The 22,820-nt window shown below is 42.1% G+C and overlaps 1 protein-coding gene across 1 annotated transcript; it reads right to left on the bottom strand.

The window, feature by feature from the left end:
- Window positions 1–603: 603 nt before the first annotated feature.
- Window positions 604–22,394, bottom strand: LOC121739682. The gene is made up of 20 exons (XM_042132244.1): window positions 22,201–22,394; window positions 21,668–21,796; window positions 19,501–19,580; window positions 18,618–18,707; window positions 16,477–16,540; window positions 16,265–16,345; window positions 15,481–15,642; window positions 15,052–15,243; window positions 14,633–14,722; window positions 13,903–14,207; window positions 11,102–11,186; window positions 8,574–8,717; window positions 8,170–8,244; window positions 6,237–6,302; window positions 5,992–6,151; window positions 5,725–5,822; window positions 5,497–5,600; window positions 5,034–5,292; window positions 1,679–1,783; window positions 604–845 (listed from the first exon to the last, which is right to left on the bottom strand). The coding sequence occupies exons 1-20, from the start codon at window positions 22,366–22,368 to the stop codon at window positions 741–743; spliced, it is 2,562 nt and encodes an 853-aa protein (XP_041988178.1). The 5' UTR covers window positions 22,369–22,394; the 3' UTR covers window positions 604–740.
- Between the last annotated feature and the right edge of the window lie 426 nt (window positions 22,395–22,820).

Here is a 22,820-nt window from a genome sequence, read left to right as displayed (position 1 = left end):
AGACACAATAGACTTTCAATTGTAAGCAGCCGGCTGCCACTTGGGGATTGATGGGTTAAAGCAATGAATAAGGAACGGCTAAAGTGACGCAGTACACAGTCAGCAGCGCCATCTGTGATTTTTGCAGTTATACAATTTTTCAAGGCAGAGAAATAAATTACATTATTTTCTTAGATTCTGGTACACCTATAATAATGAAGACCAAAAAGTTTATGCCAGTCATATCTTATATCTTTAAACGAGCAATTCTTGTATATATATATATATATATAATCTCGGAATCGGCTCCAACGATTTTCATGAAATTTAGTCTATAGGGGGTTTCAGGGGCAATAAATCGATCTAGCTAGGAATCATTTTTAGAAAATGTCATTTTATTCGTGTTTTATTGAATACCGAGCAAAGCTCGGTCAAATAGCTAGTAATTCATTATTCATTAATAAAACGACACAATACTTGTTATGTCTTTAATATTCATTTTTAATACAAATAAGTATAAAACAATCTAAAATATTATTATTTATTATCGTCAGAACTTTGTCTAGCTTTTCGCTCTGAAATATCATAATATTTGAATTTTTTGATTTTGAACAAATATTATGATATTTTTTCTTCATTTATTCGATTTTTTTATTATTTTATTATCCATGTCGACGCGTCAACTCGACCGTTAGATGTGATGTCGCTAGGAGTGTATCGTTACACGTCGCGACATGAGCTGTCATGTCCGCTAGACGTCGCTACGAGTGTGTAGCCGCTCGACGCCGCCACCGCTCCCGCGCGCTGGCAACGGCCTCGCGCGACGCCGCCACGCGCTCTAGCGTCTCTGATGCTGACCGGTGTCCCTGTATCATACAGACGCAATATATTATCATCACTAGACGTTCCGCGCGACTTCGCCCGCCTAAATTTGATATTTTACAGACAAATTAGTCCACAAAAAATTGCCTATGATCCTTCACATGGTCTACTTCTTATCTGTGCCGAATAACAGAAAAATTGCTCCAGTAGTTCGTGAGATAAGCATTTCCAAATAAAAAGATTCCTCGGTAAATGGGCTATCTAACACTGAAAGAATTTTTCAAATCGGACCAGTAGTTTCTGAGATTAGCGCATTCAAACAAACAAACAAATTCTTCCGCTTTATAATATTAGTATAGATTATGGGGTGTTTCAAATAAGGTATACTAAAGCGAAAGTAGGTTACTTAGGGGTCATTCTGGACAACTTTTGTTCTACGACTTTTGGAAATTCGCCAATAAAATTTTTCTTTTCCATATCAAAAAGTCACGTGACCTTTAAGTTTCTGTGAAGACTGAAGAATCAATATTTTTTTCGCGAATTTCCAAAAGTCGTAGAACAAAAGTTGTTCAGAATGACTCCCTGAGTCACCCTCTTTCGGCTTAATATACCTCATTTGACACAGAATGTGTAATAATTATCTCGACCAAGTAGATTAACTAGATCAGGCGAATATCGCGAAATATGCTTGGGCAACCATTAGAAACCGTTAAAAAGGTCTGTCTTAGGCATTCCTTGAAGGAATGAATAGACTAAAGATGCAAATTATAATATTATAAAAAATCTCTTTTAATTACAGTAAAATAGACCAAAGTAATCCGAAGAGTTCAAACGTTATGAATCATTAATATACCGTCTGAGTGAAGTTTATACTGACACGTCTGGACGGTCGGGTGTGGTGTGAGCAGGCGCCGTGCAGTTCCGCGCACGTGCCGACCTGGCAGCACCCAGAGCAGTCGCAGTCCGCCTCGCACCAGCACTCCTGTGTTACGCATAGTAATAAAGTTACGAAATGACAACTTGCTAATATGTATTAAAGGTTTTATACAGGGGCGTCTTTCCCTTATGTGCAGGGTGTGTGTTACACACGGGCGCCGCGGTCCTAGGGGCGCCGAGCGCCGCAGCTCGCAACGGCGCATTCGGCGTGCGCCCGCGTTGGCCGGCCACCGCGCTTTAATGACAAACGCGAAAAGAACTTCAGTTTGCATACATTTTGTGTAGCATCTGGAGATCTTCTTATATTTGTCGAAATTCGAATTACAGCAAAGCAAGGCACGCCACCCTAAATATCCCACCAAAAAAATTATGTAAAAAAACAAGCAGCTCCATCGATACTTGGCTAGGTTAGTCAAGTATCGATGGAGCTGCTTGTTTATCTCTAAACAGTAATGAAATCTAGACAAAGTCGTGCCAAGCCTAAGGTTTCTGACTGCGATTTCTTTATTATTATAGTTAATGGTGTTTGATCGGGTTTGGAACAAAGCGCTGCTATGAAAGCTTCCATCATATGGGCTCCCCGAGAATTTATGCAAATGGGTCACAAGTTTCTTTGCACGAAGCACGAAGCATACACAGACAGAATGCTCTGAAACTCAGTCTGTTGATGCTGGTGTCCCTCAGGGCTGACCAGCGGCATTCATTGCTATGCGGATTATAGTATAAGTGATGCGGCCCTATAATATGCCCATATTTCTCGGCTAAATGTCATTGAGAGTCGAAACGAACTTGTGCCTAAAATAAAGAATACATTGGAGAAAGTCCCTGAATGGGGTAGACGTAAGTCGTTACTTAGTCCAATTCAACCCCGTCAAGAGAGCACCTCTTTAACAATCTCCCCTAGCATTGAAATACTTGGCGTAAACATATCGAGCGAATTCCAGTTCCGATGTCATCTAGAGAGTAAGGCCAAGTTAGCCTCGAAAAAGCTTGGTGTTCTTAACAGAGCGAGACAGCATTTCAGACGGGACCAACACCTACAACTCTACAAGTCCCAGGTTCGGCCTCATATGGAATTCTTTATACTGTTCTCATCTCTGGGCAGGGGCGCTCAAATACCAACTATCTCCCTCTGGATCGTATCCAACGAAGGGAATTATTGATTGCCATAGTGTTTCAAACAGGCTGGACCCCTAGAAATTACGCCGAGAATCCAGATGTATATTCATTCTGCATCCTCTATCGGTTGTATCACGGGGAGTGCTATGAGGAATTATTGTTCGAAATCATACCTCCTGCAACTTTTCGCCATTGTTCCACACGAAAAATATACCATCCTCATCACCTTGATGAGTGGCAGTCTTCCACCGAGCATTTTTCGCGTAACTTTCTGCCACGTATTGTAAAACTCTGGAATGAACTGTCATCAACAGTATTTCCGGACCAATACGACCTGCAAACCTTCAAGAAGAGAGCGTATTCCTTCTTAAAAGGATGGCAACGCACCAGCAGCTCTTCTAATAATGCGAGTGTCCATGGGCGACGCTACTTGCTTTCCATCAGGTGACCCATTTGCTCGTTTGCCCACTTATCTTATACCCATACTAATATATCAATATGGTTTTACTAAGGGTCGATCCACAACGGATGCTGGTATAGATCTTCTTTATTGTATTTATATTTGAAGCATGGGAGGACTCGCGGGATGCCCTAGTGGTTTTTTGCGACCTCTCCAAGGCTTTTGACTGTGTTGAGCATGCTACATTGATCAGGAAATTGCACCACTATGGCATTAGGGACTCGGCACTCAACCTTTTGACATCTTACCTCAAAAATAGAACTCAAAGGGTTGACATTAATAGTAAAAGGTTCAATGGGACCAAAATAGAATTAGGCGTCCCACAGGGATCCATTTTAGGTCTATTTCTTTTTCTCATCTACATAAATGACTTACCTTATCTTGTTAAGGATAATGAGATAGTACTTTTTGCTGATGACACTTCACTTATTTTTAAAGTGAAGCGACAACAGTCAAATTACGACGAGGTAAATAGTGCTCTCTCAAAAATAGTACATTGGTTTAACGTTAATAACTTACTTCTAAATTCTAAGAAAACTAAATGTTTAAAATTTACTTTGCCCAACGTTAGGCAAGTTAAAACCAATATACTATTAAATGATGAGAAGATGGATTTGGTGGACACCACTGTATTCTTAGGCATTACACTAGACAGTAAATTACAGTGGGGTCCTGATATTGCCAATCTTGCAGATAGGCTCAGTTTTGCAGCATACGCAGTCAGAAAATTACGGGAAATTTCTGACGAAGACACAGCAAGACCAGTATATTTCAGTTATTTTCATAGTAGAATGTCGTATCCTCTTATGGGGAAACGCTGCCGACATTAATACGATTTTTGTGCTGCAGAAGCGAGCTATACGTTCAATTTATAAAATGTCAGCTTTTGAATCTCTGAGAGAAAAGTTTAAAGAAATTGGTATTCTAACTGTTGCTTCTCAATACATTTTGGATAATGTATTATATGTTAGAAAGAATATTAGTAAATTTACAACCAAAAGTGACAGTCACGGAAGAAACACTAGAAATAAGTATAAACTAGAAATACCGGTGATCAGACTTAGTAAAGTTAGTAAATATTTTAAAGGTCAATGTATACGCCGGAAGAAACCGCTGAAAGCGGTAAGGCCGCCTATTTGCTATGTTCCTTGCCTAATGTTGTTTTTGTTATTTTATATAGTTTATAATGCAAATAAAGAATTTATAAATAAATATACGCCTTTACAATAACATCCCAGAAAACGTTCAAAATCTTTCCATAATAAATTTAAAAAAGTAGTCAAAGAGCGTTTGTGTGCCAAAGCCTCTTTGACTACTTTTTTAAATAAAGTCAATGATTTCATAAACGATGGCACATCTTGGGAGTAGGATGGCTGCTTGCAAGGCTATTTCTACATAATATTTTATGACTTACAATTATGTATGTATGTACATTGTATATATAATTTTAAGTTACAAAATTGTAAACTTTATTTTAAAAGAATAATTTTTCTCTCACTTTTTTGGTAAAAAGTGGAACCCGTGCGAGTTTCTTACGCCGGTTCTTCTCACCGGGCTAGTTCCCGAACCGGTGGTAGGCATCATGTAGACGTTCAGAGAATATTTGCAAAAAATTGTTCTGAATAAAAAAGTTTTTGAGTTTGTTGTTGTTTGAGTTTGAGTTTGCACACGGGCGCCACATGGGCTAGAGACGGCCCTGGTTTTATATTCACAATACCTGGTCCTCACAAATATTTTTTTTCTTTGTGAATCTTCGCGGCGGGACGGGCGGCGCAATCGCACAATCACTGCCGCATTGCGAGCACGGCTCCTCGCTGAGGCGTTGTTGCCGTCCCACTCTCACACGTGTACACCGGTCCGTTTCGCGTTCTTGTCGTCTCGCTTGCACGCGGGCGCACGGCCCGCCGAGCGTGCAAGGATGTTCGCGGCGGAGGTCTATGAATGACCCCTGGTCTGGTAGCGATTCCACTTGATTCCTAAGAAAAGGCATGTTTTTAAATTACGTATAATACCTAATTGTTGGCACTCATAGAGTTCTTACTCCAGAAAGTCATAATTATATTTTCAAACAAAAATCTAAGGTGCTTATATTAAATTCAACGACTGTCAATGTTCATTTGTTCAATATTGTTTAGTTAAAATAATAATATATATGATGGGTGTTGCCATCTCTTCCTCACCTGTGGGCGGATATGTTCGTTCGTCCCGCTCCCTCGCCGGCGCGCCGCAGCCGCTCAACCTGCAGCGTCAGTTGGCTCAGCTCCTCGCGCACCGCTACGTTCTGCTAACGAAACACGTAGTTCCTTACAAAATTATCAGATATACCTACTCGTAATTATCTGGAGGAAATATTATAAACCTAATGGACAATGGTATGTAATATATTTAAACGACAAAAACTAACAAACCTCCTTTGCAACTGAGTCCATTTTCTTCAGCCGCTCGCGCAGGCGCTGCGTTTTGCCCTCCGCGCTCTGCAGCCGGCTCGATTTTTCGTTCAACACACCTGAAAATTCAATAATTAGCAGTAGTATTACAATACTCTTTACGACTAATATCATAAAATATTGTAAACAAATAAGTGCAACACCACATTAAGATCCGCCCTTTAAAAAGACATGGTAATGTCTACTATATTCTATAATTCTTGCATATTTTGTAGATGGGCCTCGTACCGAGCATCAGCTGTAGCTGCGACGACAGCGCGTCGACGGCGCCGCTGTCGTGCGTCTCTTTCCCTCCGGCCAGCTGCTCGTACTTGTGCAGCAGGCTGTCCTTGTCTCTCACACTCTGCTCTAGCTGTCTCACTCTCTCGTGCAGGTCACGCGTCTCTCGCTGAAAATAATGTAAAAATGTAATATATTCGTAAAGAAAATAAATTTCTTGTCTCTAAGGGCAATTAACTCAATTTGTAGCTCACCTCCAGGCTGTCGTTGGCCAGTTTCAGCCTCTTGTTCTCCTCTGCCAGCCCGCAGCTACACTCGCACTGCAAATAAATAAATTTTTGTTTATATTCTTATCACTAGTAAATAGAAAAATACTGACCCTAACATTGTCAAGCGACAAGTATATTAAGGACTGCTCACGCGCATAAAAAAACAACAGGTGTTTATACTCGTAAAGTATCTCGTTTTAGAAATTTAATCGTTTTACACCAAGCAGGAACTTCAAAATTATAACACCTCTCTGTTTGCATCCACATTATATCTGCGTTTCACATGACTCTGGAGACACCTAGACAGTCGTGCAGTCGCCGAAACGAGTCAAGAGCTACCACAATCTGACGTACAGCGAGCATGTCCCGCAGACGGCGCAGCTGGCCGGCCACGTGCCGCAGCCCGCCCGCCACCTCCCCCGCGCCGTCCCCCGGCCCCTCCCCGGCGTCGCCTCCCCCCACCCCCGCACCGCCCCCGCTGTCACCCGCTCCTGTCGCGCCGCTGTCGCCCGAGTTCGCCGCAACGTCACCGGAGGCGCGCGCGCTCCCCGCACCCCACACTCCCTGTCCGCACGAAATAATACACGATCATTAGAAAAAGTTTTATTAAAATACCTGATACAGTTTATATAAAAGTTAAGAAAGTAACACAAGTATTAGTTTAGTTTTATCTACTATACTTTTGAGTTTTGACTAAGCTTTTTTCTTTGTATAAAGTGTGAATTTACACGTCTTGTTGTTTTGTTTCTCTTTTTCGATTATTTGGTAATAGCTGGTGCATTCTGTTAGTTGGTCTTACTCCAGTCACTTCTTGTCCTAGTGATTAGCATAAACACAAATAGCTATTAATGTATTAACTGAGGCATGCAACATTTATCTTCAGCGTATATACCGAGTCGCTGTTGGATCCGATGACGTCATTGACGTCACACTTCAGCCGCTCCACCTCCGCGGCCAGCTCCTGGAAATACCAGATCATTATCTTGAATTGTCTTTTAAATAGGCTAAGAAAACCGGCTAAGAAACTAAGACAACTTATATTTTATTCAAAAGCGACATCTTTACTGCTTTGGGACTTTGCGACATCTTTACTGCTTTGGGACTTTGCGACATCTAGCGTTAACCATTTATAATTTTGTTACTATAACTAAATGTCGCTTTATTGTTGACATTGTATCAACTATTATAATAATAAGGCTAAGTACATCCTGAAGTGCCTAACTACAAGTCGTAGGTAGGTACTTACCTTCTATTTGGACTAACATCAATAAAACATATTATTCTGTGTGCCTGTTAAAGTAACATACCCGGTAGCGCGCGGTGTGGCGGCGTTCACGCGACCGCAACTGAGCGTTGGCGCGCCGCAGAGCGTCCATCGCCCCGCCCTGGCGCGCCATCTGCCAACATCGGTATCAGTTTGCACCGTCTTACTCTTTCATAAGCAATATGTGCGAGCGAGAAAACATTACTTCAGGTCGCCATTTAATTGAACATGCTGTATGGAGCCGCCGCAGCTTACCTCGTAGAAGGTCTCCCTGTACAGTCCCTCGACGACGGCGAGCTTGTCCCGCAGCTCGTCTGCCTCCTCCCCCTACAACGGCGTCTCTTGCATTACAGTCTTCGCGCCAAAACACACCGCGTGCAATATATTCAGCACAAAAGCAGCGTTTTTTTTACGATCGAAAAAAAACTGCATTTAAAATATTATCTTAGCTCCACTCTGCTCGCGAATTAGGCTAAATGAGACAATCATCGACTAACTCCGCGAGTACTATAACTCCTAAACGTCGCAGCATGAACGCGTTCAATGGGAACTAAGTTTTATGTGTGTTTGGTGAAATCCCACCTAAGAATGTTACGCAAACAATAAGCGACTTCTAATATTCGAAATATTACTGTAAAGAATGTTATGTCTGACCTCCAGATGAGCGCTGGTGTCGTCGTCGGCGGCGCTCGCGCAGCACGAGGTGGAGCACTCGCGAGTGCGCGCCGGCTGGAATTATACTAATGTTTTGTTAACGCATAAAAACATTTTTTACAAGATTTTTTTTTGACGCTACGATGACATGCAGTTGGTTTTTATTTCACCCATTGAGTGGAGTGCGTGGGCAATTTGGGCATTTAACGGCTGTATTTCACACTTTACTGGTGGTATGGTTGTATAGTCACATTTCAGCCACTTAGTAAACGATTTATTTGTGAACACCAAAGGCGTTAGCTTAATATGAAAGAAGCTGAGCTAACCTCGTCTCTGTTCTCTCTTGTAAGGATATGGACGAACAGTCCATAGACGGCCACAATTTTATAATAAAAAAAAAAAACCTCGTCTCTGTGGCTGCGGTCGTTGCGGTCGTCGCGGTCGTTGCGGGCGAGCGCGTTCAGCCGGCGGCTGAGGTCGGCGATGCGCGCCTCCGCCAGCGCCAGGCTCTCCGCCTGCACGCGCACCGTCTCCTCCTTGTTCTTCAGCTAGTCAATACAAATCAATGTTAATATCACAAGTCTTAGTAAAAATCGGCGCGTAAAGCAGTCGCATCCCGCTCTGTTCGATGCAGCGACGTAAGAAATTGTGCTAGATTGTGCTAATTGCGCGACGAGATGTAGGCTACCTAGCTTTTATACTATTGTATATTATTGTATGCTTAACAAAGAATTTGAATTTGAATAGACTTTGAATTTGAATTAGTGAATAAAGCTGATCGCACATTAATAATTGTCAGCACTGTACGCGCCGAACGCACCGCCTAATAAACGAACATCGAAATACGGCGCGTACGGAACGAACTAGTGTTTCATAATATTATTATCATTTCGTACAACTAATTCTATAATTCGGCGCGTACGGCGCGTGCTTGCTGATGAATGTGCGATCACTTTTAAGTGTAATGTGTCGAGCCAGCGCGGCGGTCAGCAGACGGTCGCGCTCCACGTTATGCACAGGCAGCAAATATTCTTAATTATTATCGCGAATCGCGCGGCTGATTGCCGCTGCACGTCACCATGGCGCTCGTGGCGAATGAGTTGCTGGCGTTTATCCAGCACGACATCGACACAATGGACGAGGTTAGCATAATGCAGATCTGCAAGTCCTCCTTCACCAGCAAAGAGATTTGCCAGGGGAAGCATTTGCTCTACGAGACGCTCGGCCAGAGCACGAATATGCCATCGCGACGGAGGGATGGAACTGAAAGAAGCGTGCAGGATATTATATCCTTCCTGAAGCAGACGGATCCGGATGAGGTGCCAGCTTTTGTGGCGAAAAAACTGCACAAGCTGCCGCCCGTGACGCTGGACCACGTCGACGTCGCCACCCTCTTAAAGGACATCAGATTCCTGAAAGAAGAGTTGGCCGAAGTTCGAGGTAGACTGCATGCATCAGAGTCTACGATCAGCGATCTACGTAATGAATTATCACAATTAAAGAGTGGTAATTCAATATGTAGGTCACCTGATGCCACGTTCGTCACTCGCCGACGTGGTGCGCAAGCGATCACTTTCAGCCCGTCAGAACGCACGAGCACGTCATCGCCGCCGCCGCCGCTGCCCCCGCCACCCGCGTCCCGCCTGCAACGGAGCCGCGGCCGAACTACGCAAGTGTCGCCGCTTGCCGCGTTCCAAAAACAAAGGGGAAAAAGGAGGCCCCTGCAAAGGAGCGTCCTCCCTCCGAAAAGGATCAAAGGTGTGATGATGACGGGTTTATAAGAGAGGAAGAAGAAGAAACCCGTCGTCCGCAACCATCGCGGCACCGCACCCGAAGGACCCGAGCAGCTGTTGCGACGTGAGACTCCCGCGACGCCGCTGTACGTGTCCAGGCTGCACTGGTCCACGACGGTCGAGCAGGTCGTGGACTACATCAGGAGCAAGACCCACTTCGTCTTGAGGGTCGAGCGCTTGGAGTCCCGCCACAAAGTGAATTTTAGCTCCTTTGTGGTGAGAGTCCCGACGCACCGACCTTCGAGAAGGAGGAGTTCTGGCCGATTGGAGTCGTCTACAGAAGGTTCCGAGGACGACTTCCGAACACGTCGCGCCCCACGTCGCAGACAATACGTGTTTAGTGTTTAGTGTTAGTTTTTAGTATATTTGTATGTATGATAGTCTATAAGGTATTTATTATATTATGGGCCAAGATGCCTGAATTAAATAAATAAATAAACTTTTAGATGACTCTACGCTCTACGATATTTCTCACTCTTTACGCCCAAACCATTTAACGTCAAGAAGCTATAGAAGTAACGTTATTTATGCGATCTCACCCGGATACATAGATTTTAAAGTAATAAATCTCTGAGAAAATAGAAAAGCACCTAAGCTTCAAAGAATACTCTAATGTCACCTAAATTCTAATTAAGCAGAAATAACACATTATGATTTATGTCCTCATCCGCCCGCGGCCCGCGGCGTGAAACAACACGGAGGTGACAAACGGCGGCATTAGCTGGATATCCGCCGATCGTAAGTATAAATAGCCCTGTCCTGCCCTCTAATGTTGTTAGTGTGATATTTATAATTTCGCTCTTTACTATCTATTCATACAGTTTTGCATCAAGATGCGTAAAAAAAGCATGAAATTCGTTGAAAGTGTGCAAATTCTGAAGACTCTACATAACTCTCTACAATTTGTTTTCAAAGAGTACCTAATATACGATCGCGAAACACATCGAAATTTAATTATTCGACTATTAATACTTATCTTTTTCACTCAATATAATATTTGTATCGCTTAAGAGCGCTATAGCAATATTTATTCGTGAGCAAGGGAACATGTAAGTTAGCAATAAATTAATCTTGGAGTTTCTAGGTGCTCCACGACAGAACTTGTGTCAATTAGTATTAGTAGTATATTATATCCTTACAATCTGCATGGTGGTGTGTAGCTGGTCCTCGGCGTGGCTGGCGCGGGTGCTGTCGGCGCTGCTGCCCAGGCTCACGGGCTCCGTGCTGCTCTGGAACAACACACGCGTTATCCGACTGTGACTGGTGTAGGGAAAGCATGTAAGTGAGGGTCGGAAAAGTTTACTGCGCGCGAATACTTGCGACTGGGGACTCATCAATGCCGAGTTTATAATTTAAGCTATTGCATAGCTTTTATTGCGGCCTTTAGCGCGGCGGCCGAATCAAAAAATGTCGTAAGGAAAAAAACCTAACACACCCCCCACTCCGACCGGCACAGCGGCGTTGCCAGACTTCGACACGGTACGTGCGACTAGATGTATGCGAATTATAATTGCATAAGTGGATAAAAAATGCTATGCTACCGCGGCAGTCCCCGAGTGCCACAGGTAGTTTTGTGAGTGTAGGAAATTTATTTCCGCCGCCCCATATATGTATGTACGGAATCTTTTAGCCCCCTGTGGATGCTCCTCCTCGACTCCCTAGGACGCTGCCACCCCTAGGACTCTCGCCCCTAGGAAGCTGCCTATGAGGGCTATTTATGAATCCGGGGGGCGGGGCTGGAATTCATCAAAAATGTTTTAGGTGCGGGGTATTTTATCATATCCACAGCCGCCTGCTGAGCCTCCGATTTCTCGGAGCTCGCGCACAGGTATGTAAATAGTTCGTATAGGGAAAGAAGGATAAATAGTATCTATGGGGAGGGAGATTATTTGGAAAGGGAGATATAAAAACTTTCAATCCTCTAATCTATCTTAATCTGAATGTAATGAATCTATCGTTGGCACCTCTATTAAGATTCACTAAGTAGCAGATATTGGTGATTGGGAACGACAAAAATGTTTTATTTTGTCGGCACAGGTTAATATAATATAATTAGGTTAGGTTATTATAATTCTTAAGGTTATTTTTATGTACTTAGATAGTTTTTATTAGTCCTCGTAAACCACTTACTTTGGTAACATCACTCGCGCTGGTGTCCGAATCGCCATAAACCAGAAAACCGTTGAACATCATTCTAAGCACACACAGAAAACCCACAAAAAATAACTCCCACTTAAAGTCCACTTAATTGCTTCTTAATTTTATAAAATTACGAAAATCAATAAAGTATTTTAAATAAATATTATTTATGTTTTTCTCCTAAGACGTCAGTTCCTCGCCCCCGCAGAGTGCATATCTTGCAGTACCTACCGTCGCGTCGCGTCGCGCTTCGACCGAAATAGATTTTTTTTCGTAAGCGGATGTTGGTGCTATTTATGTTTATTTTTTCGACTCTAATGGATCACCTCTTCACTGGGTTAATGCACTTTCGCAGTAAATAAACTTTTGTTTTGTTTTGGACGGTTTTTAGTGTAAACACAAATATCATGATCGTCTATATCAATTGCAGCCATTTCCTATATGGTTAAGGCCAGGAGTAAATAAATAAATGAATTAGCAAACTGTTATAAAAGTGGCAAACAATAATATTTTGTACGAAATTGCCATGCCTCATCGTACACCATCATCTATAACGCCAGATGACGATGGCTATCACCTTCGCTAAAGGTTTTCCGATTTAGCCTAATGGAACTCCAGTCCGTTTATGCCAGTTACTTATGAAGGCTAGCCACAGGCCAGCTGGGTGTGCGTTAAAACTAAATAGTAGACACATAAGAGTCAATTGTTATCAATGTTTACGACAAAGCTACCAATAAATCGGTTGTCTACTCGCCTAATGTGACATCCCCATATAACGAAGAACAGTACCACAGTGGGGCTAGCGCGGCCGCGCCTGTGGACAGAACAATACTGTTCATACTACTTGCGAGTGAGTAACAGAGTACTGAGTCACAGTGACACTATAACTCGGCAGACCATATACCTACCAATTCTACTACTGTCTTGACTCTCAAAACTGATAATAACTATAAAGAGAGACAAAAGTTTTGGCTTTTCTGTTTTTTACAATCATTGACCGAGTAGGATTTCAAATCGATAGTTTTAAACCTATGTTTAGTACGAGGAGCTACTTTAATGCACGTTAAGAAATAGATATGACAAATTTAGTTGAATGTTCTTTAATGAGAATGTTAAACGTTATGAATGATTTGTAGCGACAGGGAGAAAAGTGTTGACACATTTTTGTTTACGCAAGAAACTGGTGACCCATTTACATAATTTACTATGCGGAAGGATATAAACAGCGGTCGCGTCGCATAGTGTTGCAAAACAACTGCACTGAATGCTTGGTCGCAGACTGATATAGTGCCCCAAATTACCAAGCAATAAAGTCGCGTTTGGGGCCAAAAGTAGGGTAGTCGTGGTCACGAGTCACAACTGACGCGCGGACGAATGATCAAAGCTCGACGTAACGCGGCGTCGCCTAATTGATTGTCCGTAACAAACATTATTAACATTTAGTGTATCAAATTATACAAAATAGGATCCAACAGGACAATTATATTATTGCAATGTTTTGTCGCTAGAGTGCAGCACCAGCCGTTTTGTGATGATCGTACTTATGGAAGTATGGTTTAGCTTCGTTCTTTAAACTCTAATAAAATGCTCAATATTTGCAACCATCAAAGCAATGGAATAAAGTCTGCCTATGATTTAGACTATTTAGAGGATCAGCTTACTTTTAGTTTAAGAATTGGTTTATTGCAGTGAGCGACCAGCTCTAGCGAAAGTGACATGATTATAGTCATCCAAGTCCGAAATCCTACGTGTTACAAGACGAGACTTTACAGACATACGTACAAAGCAGGCATAATATTACCTGAGCTCCTTTACATCCTCTCCTTCCCGTTTATCTGGTTTGGTCTCTCTCTTGAGGTTTTCTTCTGCAGCCGGACGTTTCTGTGGCCCGAGCTCTGTAGCTGGACGTTTCTGTAGCTCAAATTGATTGGCTGGAGCCGGGCGCTTCTGTTGTTCGAGCTGGTCTTCTGCGGCCGAAGGTGTCTCCCGCTTGGGGTGTTTCTCGGAGCGACGAAGGTCGGCGACGGAGGCGGCGGAGCGGCACAGCAGCACCGGGCTGCCCTCGTCCAGGGACGCGTCGGAGACCAGCAGCGGCGGCGACGGCGACTGGAGATAAACAGCTTGTTTATTTGACGAGAATTGCCAAGAGTAACAGATATTATATTCTAGATCAAAATCGCTTTATCCATCCACGGACAGACTTGCAAAAAGATACATTGAACAAATAATAGGGGGTTGTTCAACACGGTTGCTGTTGAAAAACCCCCTATATTGTTTTGTTTATCAGAGCTCAATGTAAAACTCTGGAATTACTTGTCACCAGCAGTATTTCCGGATCAATACGACCTGCAAACCTTCAAGAAGAGAACGTACCCTCTTAAAAGGCCGGCAACGCACCTGCTACTCTTCTAATATTGCGAGTGTCCATGGGCGCCAGGCTTTCCATCAGGAGACCCGTTTGCTCGTTTGCCCTCATTTCATAAAAAATATATTAAATAATAATTTTATAATCAAACAAGAACATATAATACCCGGTCGATGAGTCGCACGTCATCGTCGGTGGCGTCGAGCGCGCGCGGGCTGCGGGGCGGCGACGTCGCCCCACCACGCCCACCCACACACTGCGGTGTTAAACACTCAACTCAACACTCACTCGCATTTTTCACATTTCAACATTAAATGTTAAACGTGCTTACTAGTTCTACGACTACCAAGTACCAAATAATATTAATATTATAGAAAATACCTGTCCACACACATTTTCATAAAAAGTCTTACCTTCTTATTTATGGACAGCTGGGATTACTTTAAGGTTTAATAGGAAATACGTGTTTATAACAAAAGCAAACAGTTTCAATTAAATTATTAAGTTATTATTATTTAAAGTTTGTTCTTAATCACTCGAACGACACATCATCTCCCGAGCCGTCTAGCGCGGGTGGGTGATTACAGGAGTCCAGCGAACGACGCTTGCGGCGCAGACGACGCTGCGGCTGCGGCGTCGACTGTCGCTGCGGCAGCGGCTGCGACTGCGGCCGTGTCGGCGACTGCGGCGCCGACTGCAGCGGTAACGGCTCGCGCGCCGCCTCCAGCGACTCGCACGAGAGCGCGTTTCTGATAGCACGCTGTGATGTCGCAGTTTCTCCCGTTACTTCTTGCAGCTGAAAGTTGACATGGAGTTCGCTAGCTAGTGCGGACTCAATAACATGCTACGATTAAGATTTCTCATTATTCATTAGTCATTACTGATACGACACACCATATTCATAGATTTATGTATTTGGTAGTCACAATTTTTTTTTGGTACGCTGTAATTTTTAGGATAAAATAAAAAATACATAAGAAATTCCAGCAAATATTGAATACAGCGTGTACTCGCCTGCGCCTTGGCGGCGCGCAGCTGTCGGCACAGCTCGTGCGCGATGAGGTCCCGGAAGTGCGAGTGCTGCGCGGCGGCTCGCCAGCGGCGGTCGCGCGCCGCGCACGCCGCCCGCAGCGCGCGCACGCTCTCTCGCAGCCGCACGCCCACCGCGCTCGCAGCCTAAGGGACCATACTTTAAATCTAATACTGCATTTATACATTCGCGTTCGCTATTCGCCTCGTCATTCGACGAAACATTCGTATACGAATGCTGTCGCGAACTACCGTTCACACATTCGTGGGGTGATTCATTTTGATATTCGCACACGAACATGGAGGACCTGTTCATATTATGATAGCGATGTTGAATGAGAAATATGAAACAACAGCCGCACTCAGAGAGGAACAATAATTATTAATTATTTAAATGTAATTAATTTAAAAGTTTCACATTATCTGTTAAACTATCTTCACTAAATTGAAGGTTAATAATAATTAAATGTCTCTAGTTTAACCTAGAGACTTATAACAAAAATGTATGGCTTTAGTCCATTTTTTTCATCTACAGTTAACGGCATCGATGGAGAGATCAGTAGGTATCGTGAATATCGTTTGTTCGCGTTAAGTTTTCAGAGGCTCAAACTAGTGACGTATGTCTAAAACTAATGACGCCTTTTTTCACATTGACCAATTTAACAAAAAATCTACATGTCGATAAACATAACAACCTTCCCATCCCCCAGTCTTATACTTGCAGACTCACAATATTCTACAGTCAAATGAAGTACAGTTCGAGACCCACCTTTAACTTATCCTCGAGGTCTTGCACTCGCCGCTGCTGTTCTCTCGCCTCTCTGTCGAGCTCGGGAGCGGGCGCGGCGCTCTGCGCGGGTAACAAACAACTTGCTGCACTTTTTAACACGGTTTAACAAAAGTTAAGAAAAATGGTTTTGTAATATGGTAAGACGTAAAATGTGTGTGGACTGGAGTCGTTATGAAGGGAAAGTCACTCACGGCGAGCCCGGGCCCGCACTCGCACAGCTTCGCCGCCACCTGCGCCTCCGATGTCGTCACCACTCTGAAACAGGCGTTATCAGTTTGGTTATTATCAGCTCTAAAGTTTTTGTTAGGTTACTAGGTGCTTTTCTCTATATTTTGATAAATTGTACTCAGCTAAATTCTAGTGGTCACTACTTATTGCTGTCTATAAATTGGTTGTTTCGTTATGTTGCGTTGTGTGACGTCAATATGTATATGCGTTTTTTTGCGTTTTATCTGCGTTTTATTTGCGTTTTATCCCCCCGCTCTTATATCCGCTGTACTCCCCGCCTCTCTTTTTTTTATATTCTATCTATCGGGGCTCTTGAGAATAAGATTCAAAATGCAATGTTCGATTCGTTTATTTCATCAAGTATCATCACCACCACCCAATACAATGCATGCTCCCTTTTTTTTTATTTTCTATCTATCGGGGCTCTTGAGAATAAGATTCAAAATGCAATGTTCGATTCGTTTATTTCATCAAGTATCATCACCGCCACCCAATACAATGCATGCTCCCTTTTTTTTTATTTTCTATCTATCGGGGCTCTTGAGAATAAGATTCAAAATGCAATGTTCGTTTATTTCATCAGACCATATACCGCTGCTCTCTTTTTTTTTCTATCTATCGGGGCTCTTGAGAATAAGATTCAAAATGAGGACTTTACGCTTTAATGAGGTAATTTCATTTGCATAATGCACTCAATTAATATTCTAAGGTGAGACGAGGTTACTTACAAGGGCACAGAATTGATATAAATTGAGGAAATAACACAACATAATATCAGTCATGTACATATACTACATCGTGACGTCCGTTGATATCGAAGCAGAAATAAACAAAAGTCTAAAACCGTATCCGATTGTACATCGAAAAGGTGAGAATGAAACGTGCGTCTGTTATCGTGACACCTGCGATCAAGAAGGGCAAAACAGAGAGGAAGGAAGAGACGCAATCGACAATGGACTGGGAGGAGTTTCGAACGAAGATGTACAAGAACTGTGCGCTGGATCAAATGGGACTATCGACGCTGCGGATGGCGGCGGAAAATCAAACGTCAGATGGAGAAATGGACGAACAAGAAGATACTCCTTCGGAAGAGGAAGTTACGACTTTGTTGAAAATGGTGATGGAAGCATGGGAAGAATATCGGCAGTCGGCACATTTGTCACCGAAGATGACATTGCAATTAGAGATGTTTATACGGGACCTTTTAAACTGGTCGCTGTTCATTACGGAACACGACGACGACACTGGCACGTTATATACGTCAGTAACTATAGACAGTGGGGATTTAACAGCAGACTGGGAAAGCTTATTCGAACGGGACAGTACAAAAATAGGTCAGTTGGGTGTCTCACTTGTATACGCCAGTATCTTTATTGTGGCGATGGTCGTCAAGTCTTACAAGATATTCTGACGGAAAAACATTTTAAAATTGCTCAGTGCGCCGAACATAAATGTGGATTGGACGGCGACGATATCTGGCAAAAAGCGACATACCAAATTGATTGTGCCGAAAGGCGAAATTCAATATTTAACGATGAAATCGAGTCATTTGAAAAAAGGAACGACAGAATGGTGGATGCAATTATTCAAACCAATGACGATAACCCTTCGGGATCCAATGGCGGGAATCGACATGAAGTATGCGTCGAAACAAGGAAAATTTTGGGTGGACGGAAAACCGGCGTCTCTGACGACAATGGGTATAACGGCGGAGAAATTGACTGCGATAATAGTAGAAACTCAAATATTATTATCATTCTATGCAAACACGGTGCTTTCACGGAAAGCGAAGCTATGGGAATATTTGCTAAATCAAATGAAGGGATTAACTTCATTTGCACAAAACAATACGCTGAGAAAATCAGAACGTACATCAGGATCGCAAGAATTTTGGTATTTCAAGAATCAATAAAACAACGGTTTGAAAGGGCCAAGCTTAAGCTTATAAACAATAAGCATTTGATGAATGATGTACTTAATGTTCTGCTTAAAAAGTTTATGAATAAAATATTTTATTATTAACACGACCAACGTAAACGTCATCAGTATTTATGCTGATATCGGTGCCTTAAAGCAACGAGACTATATAATCGTCGATACTTACAATGTGCAGCCGGCGCTGGCGTTAGCAGGCGGTCTCTGCACGCAGGTCTTCTCACGCTCCTGCAACTCTCTCCGCAGCCGCTTGATCTCCCTGAGAACATACACCCTGAGTTCACCCGACTTCAAATGTATTACATTTTATTAAGTTGTTTAAATATTCAAAAAGCACCTCTTTTTGAATGAGTCAAACGTTATACTAGGACTTTTATTATTCTTTGATGCAAAAACTATAAAGTTCTTAAAAACTATAAAACTTCAAAAACGGTATTTGAAGAATAAAAATGAAAATTGTTTTTATTTCCAAATAGGTTAAAAAAATCGGCCAAGTGAGAGTCGGACTCGCGCACGAAGGGTTCCGTACCGGTAAAGAGTGAAAGTAGACAAAAATTGTGTTTTTTGTATGGGAGCCCCCCTTAAATATTTACTTTACTTTCATTTTATTATTAATTATTAAAGTACAAATATAATTAAGGATTTTGTGAAAATTTCAAGTGCCTAACTGTTATTATTATTGATTACGAGCAAAAAAGGACAAAAAAAATAACGTTTCTTGTATGGGAGCCCCCCTTAAATATTAACTTTATTTTATTTTTAGTATTTGTTATTATAGCGGCAACAGATATACACAATCTGTAAAAATTTCAGAAGTCTAGCTATAGCGGTTCTTGAGATACAGCCTGATGACATACAGACGAACAGACGGACAGACATCGAAGTCTTAGTAATAGGGTCCCGTTTTTACCCTTTGGGTACGGAACCCTAAAAATGAACACTTTTAGAATGTCTACATGAGGCCTACCAGGCACCACCATATTTGTATGACAGTCAAAGTTCTGATTATTTACGTATTGTCATTACTCACCTCACTTAAACACACATCCTACCTTTCCTTCTTCAGATTGTCTTTCTCCAGTTTGTCGTTGAGTGCCTGCAGCGCGTTGGCTCTGTCGCACGACACTTTGCTCTGAAAATAAAGTCTAATCATAATCAAATCGCATCACCATTTTTGCCTTGAACTTACATTCTTCGTCTAATACTATAAAGAGGTCGAGAGATATGCTATCGTTAGAAAGAAAAGATGTCTTTATAAATGTATAAAAAAGATTATAATAAATCTGTGAAACTGGCAATTTTTTTAGTGTCCGACCGAAACTAGTTTTAAGACCGAAACCGAAAACGAATTTCGGCAACGGTGTCTACTTCGGCCGAAACCGAAACCGAATCCGAAACTTCCTTACAAGGCTCATATTTTGAGGGAAAAATAAAGAAAACGTTATTATAATCAGTCAGTCTTTATTGTTTTCTCTTTAAATCACAAAGATTTCTCTATATACTCTAAAAGGTATCAAAATATCATGTATTAAAAAAGAAAAAGAAGAATTTATAGCCTTGATTTCTTTTAATTACTCGCACTATTCAGGACATCTACATAACCCGTCTCATAGTCGGGTCTTTTACCTTAATAATTTCTCAAAACAAAATTGGTAGTACGTAAGTTAGTATCTACTGTACTTGCCACTTGGATACCTTGGTGATAAATACTAAAATGAACTTTGAAACTCTTAATCCATAATATTATCACCATGAAATGCACTACAGTAATTAATGTTACCAACTATCTAACTAATGTTTGTTTACGTATAGCATTTGTGAACCAAAAAAAAAATATTTATAGATATTTATAGGTTAGATTAAACTTGATTATACTTTTATCAGTCATATTGAATTTTTTTTAATGTTTACTACCCGCTCTTATGTTATAACGACATAAAACGAGATAAAACTTACTAACTTCAAAATAAATCACTCGAAAACTCGCCAACACCAAAACAAAACGAACAGCAAACAAACAAGCGAGCGAATCACGACATTGGCTCTGATCGGATTCATTCACTCATTCAACGCGCCGAACATGACCGATAACAGCGTGAAAACTCTCGAATGCACATTCGGTTTCGGTCGTAGTTTCGGCAAGTTTACCGCCGAAAACGAAACTAAACCGAAACTCGTGTTTTTACCGAAACTTAACCGAAAACGAAACCGAAACCGAACATTCGGTCGGACACTATTGTTTTTTTACATTTGTTACTTTTGTAGAAATAAATAAAACAAGTATTTCGGAAAAAAACATATTAATATCAAAATATAATGAACAAAAAATAAGAAAACAGAACAGTGGAGAAAAAATAAAAAGCATAAGCATAATAGGTATCTTCGAGGCATCGGATACGAGGCTACGTCTCCCTGGTCGAGCTGCGTCGGTTCGCTGCAAAACAATACACGGCATAAATTCATATAAAATACAAAATAATAACTATACAAATTTTCTACTCAACTGACAAGGCCCTTCTTATAACTACATGGCACATAATCTTACGTATTAAATAATCGTCTGGTATATCTAAGACCTCAGCAACATATTATGACAGCACTCACTCCATCTATGGGCCGAATATTTCCGACTTAGTGACGTCATTGAAGTGTATCGGCGCGGCGTTGCGGTCAGCCTCGCGCAGCCGCCGCAGCACCTCCAGCAACGCGCGGTGGTCGGCGTCGCGCCGCGCCAGCCGCCGCCGCAGGAGCGCCACCTCCACGCGCAGCTCGCACGCCGTCTGCGCACGCGCACGTTAGTCTCGCCCACACGTTAGCACCGCCCGTGAGGACAACGTAGGAAATTACAAACGAGCCTACATCGACCGTTTAGTAACCTCCGCCCACACGTTAGCACCGCCCACCCGTAAGGACAGTGAGCCTACATAGTACATAGACCGTTTAGTATTAACATTCCCTTTTCGGCGATCGATTAAAGCTTAAATCTATATTACAATTAGAAACGTGCATGTGGTCGAAACGCGCTACTTTGAGGTGTAGATAATATTTTTTATAGATAGCGGACAACACAACGGATCCTTATAAAAAGTTGCTGTACTGATACTTGTTAGATATAGGGTTAAACTATAGCTTGGCACCGATCGGATTGGGAATATACGATAGTGCAAAAACGTATAAATATTAATGTTCTATAAATTTATAAAATGGCAAGAGCTGTACCTCAGTGAGTCTGCGGCGCTCGGGTACGAGGCCGGTGACGGTGGTCTCGAGCTCCTCGACGGTGGCCGCCAGCAGCGCGTTCTGCGCCGTCAGGTCCCGCACCCACTCCTTCAGCACGGACACCTGCAGCTGGACCACAACTAGTCATAAGTGAGAGAGATGACTAATAGACTATAGATAACAGGATAGCATTATAATTCAGTATAAAAGCAGCCCATAACCCTACAATAATATTGAACAATTGTTTTGACAAAAAGATTGAAAGGGTTAATATTGAACGCGCCCGGCGTTCAATATTAACCCTAGACCTACATACAACAGACCTAATATTACACAATACGTGATATTGCACAACAAAATTGATCTTCTAGGGGCCCGCTAAGTGATCTGTAACCAGGATTTACTTCACAACAATAAAGACAAACTACACAGATATGCGACGTATGCCTTGTTTTCTTATATTTTTGAAGTTTCCGTTTCTCTTTACTCGGCTCTAATTTCCTTCTTTCTTACCTGCATTTCTAATATATTACCTGCAGCTTGTCCGGTCTGTGCGAGGCGAGCACGGCGGCGATGCGCTCCTCGTACGCGCGGCGCACGTCTGCGAGCGAGCCCGCCAGCGTCGTGGCCCCGCCCCCCGCGCCGCCACATATGCACAGCCCGCGGTCGCGCTCCGCCACGCACTTGGCCTCGTCCTCCATCCTAGATGTAGCTGGCGGCGCTTACATGACTGATAACACTGACGAATTGTGACATCAGTCGTGACAGAAGATTTGTCAAGACAAAAATAAGTTTTTTAAGATTATCCAGCCAGCTCTATTATGCAAACGGCAGAACTTGCTGATTTTATTTACGAAAAAATAAAAAATATTCGATTTATAATTTTTATAGTAAACTTAATTTTATACTAAAACGTAGTGATTATATTCTCTTTGTTTTATACTGAGAATTTAATATGATGTTCTTTGGCAATTTCGGTAGATAATATTATAGAATACCTAGACATAGTTTTGAACCGCACTTCTGCGTTATGAAATATGATTTATGATTAAGTATACAAGATTTTTATTCTTGGTATCTTAAAATATTCAACACAAGATAAACATTGATTACTGATAAGTGATAACTGATGACTGATGAGTATTAGTTAAAC

This window comes from Aricia agestis, chromosome 1, assembly GCF_905147365.1.
Source record: "Aricia agestis chromosome 1, ilAriAges1.1, whole genome shotgun sequence".
NCBI classification, from domain to species: Eukaryota; Metazoa; Arthropoda; class Insecta; order Lepidoptera; family Lycaenidae; genus Aricia; species Aricia agestis.
This window is presented reverse-complemented; position numbering and strand designations above follow the sequence as displayed.